We start from the raw sequence: 7,861 nt of genomic DNA, 5'->3' as shown, positions 1-7,861 counted from the left end.
ATGAGTAGGTGTCCAAACATTTGACTGGTTCAGTGTTTTTATCAAAGTACTATGGAAAATACTATCAAATGGATTATACTGGCTATATTTTTGATGAATATTACAATAATTGGGCAAAATGCAGATTTTTAATCCCTCAATTATAAGGTTCATATTTCTTCATGCTTCTTTTGATTTTCTAAATATTGTGATATCTCTGCATTAGAATTGCATACAGCATGTGTTTTCACAATAAATAAAGGTGACCTTATTATCATGTTCCATACATCCCATTCAGAAAGGTGGATTTACTGTAAATTGTAACAGTTTCAAACTGTATGTACCAATTTGCTGTAGCTTGCTCTTTGGGATTTCAGGCTTGTATAAAAGCACTTTGTGACAAATACTGATGTAAAAAGGACTTCATAAAATTCATTTGATTGATACATTTTTGGTGATATGGCAATATGAGTGGTGCCCAATATGGCACTATGGAGAAGGTTGACCGCCCCCAGTGGGGTAATGGGCTGAATCTGTGATGGCACTTCAGACCTGTTTAAGACTTTCTAATAGGGAGTTTTTCCTAGGTACAGTGCAACAACTCAGTTGTTGCTTGCTCTTTTGGGGTTTCAGGCTGAGTATTTGTAAAAGCACTTTGCAAAAACTGCTTAAGTTAAAAGGGCTATATGAAGTACATTTGATTGATTGATTGATGTCCTAGCTGGTTGTGAAATTTGGTGTCGCTCTCCCAAAGCAAATAAAATAAATCATAGCTGGACTATATGGTTGAAATTACCTAAATAGGTCTCACACTTTCTACCCCACAATAGTTCAGGAAAGGAAATTATCCCATAACATCGTTCTTCCAAATGTTGAATAGGTTAAAAAATCTTATTGTGAACCATTAAGTCAAACAATTGGAATGTCGTAATACTGGAAAAAAGTTTGCAAGTCATTTACATATATTTATGTTTTCAAAGGTTTTGATTTAACCGTTTACCACAGAGAAATGTGTACTTGTTCAAATGATTGGAAGAACTATATCCAACAGTATTAATTTCAATTTCCTCGGAAACAGGAGCGTGAGCCCTAAATCTACCCCATGGTGTTCTTATGAGTAGCTTATGACCATTCATTTAGATAATAGGTATTCCGAATTGCAGCCATTTCATTAAAATGACCATCCTGGTTGACAAAAAATGTATATGGTATGTACCACAATCAAGTTCAATCAAACCACATTAATGGGGAGGGAGCAATGTAACCCCCCAGACACTGCACTAGAGCTAGCTCCACTCAGCTCTCCTCGAGTGAGAGAGTTGCATGGGTTGAGAAACAGTAGAGCAATTACTTCAAGCAGACAAAGCTTAGATATTTGTTATTTCCCTTTAAAAACATAGCTACTTAGCTAAATATGATAAAGGTCTCTTACCTCAAAGTAGGTTAATGTTTGCATTTGCAACATCCATGTTGAGGATAAACAACATAAGGAGGCATGAAGCCTAGGCTGCAGAGAGCAAAATGTGAATTCTGTAAAAGGGGTGTGTAGTCTTTCACTTGAAACTTTATATAAATATATAAATATACTATATATTTACTCACAGCCATAGTCCTGCCGTATTGCCTGTATAGATTAAATGCATTACCTCTGAGGTAACACGTCAGTGTACAGTAACTCCTGGCTATGCGGGGAATCCTGCAGGAAAGTCCCCCAATTAAGCCGGATGCACCATTTTAATTCCAGACAATTACACGCTCCTTCCGTGCCTTTGCGGTTGGCTATTCTGTAAAGGTTTCTTTTTTTCGGTCTACTGACACGCACTACTCAATTCATCTTTCATTTCACATGTCATGTTCTTTTCTCTGAATAACAACAGTGTTACCCAGATATGAATCTACAACACTTTCACTTTTGATAAAAGCAACTATTGCCTACCTACAGATGTGGTATAGGTATATTAGCAGATTTCTCAAAAATAAGATGAAATTGCATTTTCTATGTCAACCAAAGTACTTGTTTGACTTGCAACTGCACATGCCCCAAAAAATCCTTACTGAAAATGAGAACCTGTGATGAGTTGCTTGATCTCAGCTGGGGTAAGTTGCATGCCAATAGGGTAAAAAAAGGGCAACACAGGAAAGGTGAAAGATTTTTGGGGAAAATATTTTACCACTGACTTTGTAAGCTCAGTTTCACAAATAAAGTGCAAGATTGGACTACATCTTGCCTTTAACAATTGAGACTGGCAGTAACCGATTATAAATGTATTAGGAATGATGGCTCTGAAGTTAATACCTCTTTAAGACACCTGCAGTGGTCCTCTTAAAATTTTACTACTATAGTATTTGTTGCTGGGAGCAGACCTAAAGATGCTGGTCTCTCTGCTACATACAGCTGACTTGCAAGTTTTCTTTAATGTTTCCAAGTAGTCCCACCCACAGAAACACATGCAAATAAACCCATTAAAGTAGAACTAGGGAGGTTAAACAGAGTTCACTTCCTTATACAGAATTTCGTAACTGTAACATATAAAAGCCACACCAAATAAAAGCAGATGTTGACTGCATCTGTGAATTTTCAACTATGAAATTGTAATATATCTGTATCGTAGCCCAGTAGCCTACTCTCTGTGTAGTCACAATATCAAATGGTGAATGTAAAGGAGAATAACATTTTATTAAATCATTCTACATTATTTTACAATTCTGACAGTACTTAAATGTTTTAAATTAAATAATTCATTTTCAGTAACACTGCTTTTAAATTCCATATAACCGTAGTTCCCTATATAAAAACAGTGGTTTAAGCTACATAATGTATATACATGTTTTAGAAAAGAAATAATGAAAAAAATTATTAAATATCTCAATGGAGAACAACTGCTGCGCTGAACAATAAAACAAAGAATGAGCTTTGTCACAAATAGTTAATCAGTACACAAACAAATATGTCTTAAGTGACAAATGGCACACATGAACATTGTATAATTATCAGAGGATAAACCTGGACAATATATGCTAATTTCCTTTCATATTTTAACACATTACATTTGTTTAGATGAAGAAAAGCAAGTGTCTTAAATATTTAAAACCCAGTTATATAAGAAAGCTAATATCATAAAATAGTACCAGGTAGGATCTTATTTGGAGACTGGAACCTGAAACCAAGACCTATACTTGCTGTCAATATACCATATCTATTAAGTGCATTAAAGCATTTGTATGCAAAATATGAAAGGCCAGAACAATACATGTGACTTCATTATCCAACCAATAGCTTTTCTACATGGAATCATTAAAGTCTAACAACAGGTCCCTATTTAATTGAAATCGCCCCTCTAAAATTGTTTTGTGTCCCTATTAAATAAGACATTACTTAAAGAACAACTTAATTCACACACCAAGAAGGTTGCCTGTTCAAGTAGTGATATTGCACAAAATACAAAAATAAGACATTAAATACTGCTCCCTATAACAGTAGTAAATACGAAAAGATGTTAATTCCCTTGTCATTCAGTCTTCCTGTATCCGGTACAGCTTGGCTGTATTTCAAGTTCACCCAGTAAAGGCCATATTAAGAGAATTTCAAGATTTGTACATAGAAAACATTTGGCACCATCCCATCTGGACAGGGAAGAGGATGGTGTCTCGGGGTACGGTAAATGTTCTTCATTGAGTCATACCTTTGTGGGTAACCTACACATCGCAATTACATGACAAGCTGTTTGAGTCGGTACATACTCTGCCCCCCCCCCCTCCCATCCACTAGCTACAGTATATATGCAGGAGGGACCATGAAGCCAAGCCTCTGCACTTAGTCCCTTATGCAAACAAAGCAGGAGTAGAAGTGAGTCTTCCCGGGTCTTGGGGAGCTGGGGCTGGGTTGAGGAGCTTCCTTCCCCCAGCCTCATGCAGGCTGCTGGGGGTTGGCATGTGGTGGCTGTTGTGGATGACCCAACAGTCCAATTCTCTGTTTCTGCTTCCTTTGCTCTGTCATCTAGAGGACAAGACATGGGACAGATGCTGGGTTATTTCCTCAACAATTTCCTGCATCTGTACCTCTGCTGCTCTACCCCATCTCCAGGTAGGTTAAATTTGTCCCCGTGACTATAACCTTTAAAACACGTTTCTTGTACAGCGAAACCAAAGTAAAAACTGTTCGCATCTCCAAAAGCTGCACAGAAATGAACTAAGAGAGTTCTCTGAAACCTCTCGTCCTACCCTTTCAGAATGTCATCTCATCTAACAAGTCAACCACAGCAAACAACAACCAACCAATAGTGAAACTTTAAATAAATATAAAGTCAGGCTTATGAAAAATGATCAAAGATGTTGGCCTTTATGGCAATAATGACAAGGACAGATAAACAAATTAAATGAAAATGATTTCATCTACAACAGTTTTCTTTGCCACCCTCACAGCCAAAGGCAACACAAACACCCTACAAAATGTGTTTGGTCATGAGATCAGCATTATAAAAGGAATTCATTATTAGATGTCGAAAGTGCTAGAAAGAACAGAATAAAAGTTTTATGACAAAAACCACGGGGGTGGCCTCTGGCTAAACTCGGCAACAGTTAGAATGTGACTCTTTATTTGCCCCGCAACAAACTCATTAAGTAGAATTCTGTCGGAATTAAGTAACCGGGGCAGCTCTTGTTCTGAGGAGTTGTTTGTGAAACAACTTTGTTGTTAGTGTTCTACTTTCTAAGGGCCATGCAGCGTGCTCAAGACCATCACAACCTGTGTTTGCAAAATTGGCCCCAAAAGTAAATTTCCAATTTGGTCTATGTTAGTATGCATGTGAAAGCACAAAACAGACAATTAGTAATTCTGATCAGAGCTTTTTATTTGTCAAATTACTGCCAAGTCAAAAATACTTGAGCCACACACCAAGTATTTCCTTCTGTCTGGGTCAAATTGTCTAGGATAACACCTGCTTCCTCATAGACACTTCTCATTTTATTGATAGACCAAAATACTGTTATTTACAAGAAACAATGTGGCGATTTTGGTAAATCTATTTACTATTTTGTACCTGAATAAATGAAAAAGCACAAAATTAACTATTTATTGACTGATAAAAAAATAAAAAATCTGAAATAAAAAAAACTTTTATGTTTATAATAAATGTGCCAATGTGCCAAGATTTTAATAATGAATCTGGTACTTTAATCTATGTGACCATGTGCAAATCATAGCAGATTTGTATCCATAGATGTTATACTGTTATACCTCTGACTATGCTGTCTAAAGTACAGTATGCGCAGTCATTGTGAAACAAATAATCCTCTTGCTCAATGACGCAGAGAAGATCAGGTTGAAGACCACATGAGCTGCGGTGTTGTGAACAATGACTCATTGCCTTCTGCTTTCAGTTAGCTCTACACCTACAAGGCAAATAGTTGCCATCAAAAAGACAAAAACCTACACAATACATTAAGGTTAACATTTCGTATCGTATTTTCATACATCTCTACAGACCACCCATCTAGAAACTTTACCAGGTGGAACAGCGGACTCACCTGCTCCTTCAGCTCGGTTAGTTGTCCAGACAGGTTGGAGACTAGCTTCATGGTGGACTCCAGTTTCTCCTGTAGGCTTCGGATCTCATTCTGCTCTCCGTCTGCATCGCTGCAAACCAGCGACATGGCCCGCATCCGTGGAAACCAGTCCAAATTGTGCTCCTGGTTATCAGATGGAGCAGAGATGCCGTTCAAGCACGATTACATATCCTGAAGCAATGTAGTGCCTGCTTGTAGCCACGGTGCATTTCAACACTGGTTTCTTACAGTAAAACAGTAATGAGTAGAAAGTATTTAGACACCGTGATGAAAACACTAAGAATTAAATAATACTCCCACATGCAGTGGGGAGAACAAGTATTTGATACACTGCCGATTTTGCAGGTTTTCCTACTTACAAAGCATGTAGAAGTCTGTAATTTTTATCATAGGTACACTTCAACTGTGAGTGACAAAAATCCACAAAATCACATTGTATAATTTTTAAGTAATTAATTTAAATTTTATTGCATGACATAAATATTTGATACATCAGAAAAGCAGAACTTAATATTTGGTACAGAAACCTTTGTTTGCAATTACAGAGATCATACGTTTCCTGTAGTTCTTGACCAGGTTTGCACACACTGCAGCAGGAATTTTGGCCCACTCCTCCATACAGACCTTCTCCAGATCCTTCAGGTTTCGGGGCTGTCGCTGGGCAATACGGCTTTCAGCTCCCTCCAAAGATCTTCTATTGGGTTCAGGTCTGGAGACTGGCTAGGCCACTCCAGGACCTTGAGATGCTTCTTACAGAGCCACTCCTTAGTGCCCTGGCTGTGTGTTTCAGGTCGTTGTCATGCTGGAAGACCCAGCCACGACCCATCTTCAATGCTCTTACTGAGGGAAGGAGGTTTTTGGCCAAGATCTCGCAATACATGGCCCCATCCATCCTCCCCTAAATACAGTGCAGTCGTCCTGTCTCCTTTGCAGAAAAGCATCCCCAAAGAATGATGTTTCCACCTCCATGCTTCACAGTTGGGATGGTGTTCTTGGGGTTGTACTCATCATTCTTCTTCCTCCAAACACGGCAAGTGGAGTTTAGGCCAAAAAGCTCTATTTTGGTCTCATCAGACCACATGACCTTCTCCCATTCCTCCTCTGGATCATCCAGATGGTCATTGGCAAACTTCAGACGGGCCTAGACATGCGTTGGCTTGAGCAGGGGAACCTTGCGTGCGCTGCAGGATTTTAGTCCATGACGGCGTAGTGTGTTACTAATGGTTTTCTTTGAGACTGTGGGCCCAGCTCTCTTCAGGTCATTGACCAGGTCCTGCCGTGTAGTTCTGGGCTGATCCCTCACCTTCCTCATGATCACTGATGCCCCACGAGGTGAGATCTTGCATGGAGCCCCAGACCGAGGGAGATTGACCATCATCTTGAACTTCTTCCATTTTCTAATAATTGTGCAAACAGTTGTTGCCTTCTCACCAAGCTGCTTGCCTATTGTCCTGTAGCCCATCTCAGCTCTCTGGTCTTGGCCATTGTGGAGAGGTTGGAGTCTGTTTGATTGAGTGTGTGGTAGGGCTGTCAACGAATATTCAAAAAAAACAAATTTCGAAGGTGAAAATTAATATTCAAATAAAAAATAAAAACATTCGCAGTAGCAGAGGTTGTCTGGTTGTCTGCTTTGCGAGTGGGAGCGCTAGCCCGCCTGACGGTACAGATCCATATGTCCGACACAACTGAAGCGTGGAGTCGCGACGTCATACAGCCATGGTTGATGCTCCACGCCCCTGACCAGCAGCTAATTGGATGTACGCGTGATGTGGGTCTGGCTACTCGAGAATTTCAACAGTGTCATGGCGGCTCTTTGAGAATACGATCTCGTATTTTACAAAAATAGTTCACTGAAACGTGTTTCTGAAAAAAATTTAAGCGAGAAGTAGGCCATGCAGTTGCTGAATCTGTTTTCATTTCAGCTCAACAAAGGTTAGTTTGAAAGATATTCGTCTACTTCTACTGGATACTCTACAACTGTGAAACTTCAATTAATGTTAATATTTGTTTCAATCACTGAATGAAGCCTGCTATATTTGGGACAATAGTCGCAACTTTATATTGCTTGCACAAAACTATTGCTCAGCATTCAAGTGTTTATTGTTGTTAATTTTAAACCGTTATTGCGCAGAGAGCATGAGAGAGAAAGTGCTTGAGCGAGCGAGCATGAGGTCTGCGGTCTTGGTCATCATTTGATTTACTTGTTTTTGTGTAGATAATACGTTGTCAAATATGTTTAAACTTAACTACTTGTATAGGTAGTCTATTTATGTCTCTTTGTATTCATTTGTCCTGTTATTGACAAAATGCGCATGCG

General features: G+C 39.0%; 1 protein-coding gene across 16 annotated transcripts in view; it reads right to left on the bottom strand.

The window, feature by feature from the left end:
* Positions 1–2,686: 2,686 nt before the first annotated feature.
* The window catches only part of itpr1b (inositol 1,4,5-trisphosphate receptor, type 1b), a 111,762-nt gene continuing 106,587 nt past the window's right edge, over positions 2,687–7,861 (bottom strand). For 12 of the 16 annotated variants that reach the window (XM_034287512.1, XM_034287517.1, XM_034287515.1 and 9 more), the window contains 2 exons: positions 5,506–5,667; positions 2,688–3,976 (listed from right to left, as the gene is read on the bottom strand). In XM_034287512.1, coding sequence (XP_034143403.1) covers positions 3,887–3,976; positions 5,506–5,667 — 252 coding nt within the window. In that variant the 3' untranslated portion in view covers positions 2,688–3,886. Of the gene's footprint in view, positions 3,977–5,505; positions 5,668–7,861 lie in introns of all 16 variants that reach the window. The other 4 variants (XM_034287516.1, XM_034287513.1, XM_010882051.5 and 1 more) reach the window with 2 other exon arrangements.

Source organism: Esox lucius, chromosome 17 (genome assembly GCF_011004845.1).
Source record: "Esox lucius isolate fEsoLuc1 chromosome 17, fEsoLuc1.pri, whole genome shotgun sequence".
Taxonomy (NCBI): Eukaryota; Metazoa; Chordata; class Actinopteri; order Esociformes; family Esocidae; genus Esox; species Esox lucius.
The sequence above is the reverse complement of the archived record's forward strand: the minus strand, read 5'-3'. Positions and strand labels throughout refer to the sequence as shown.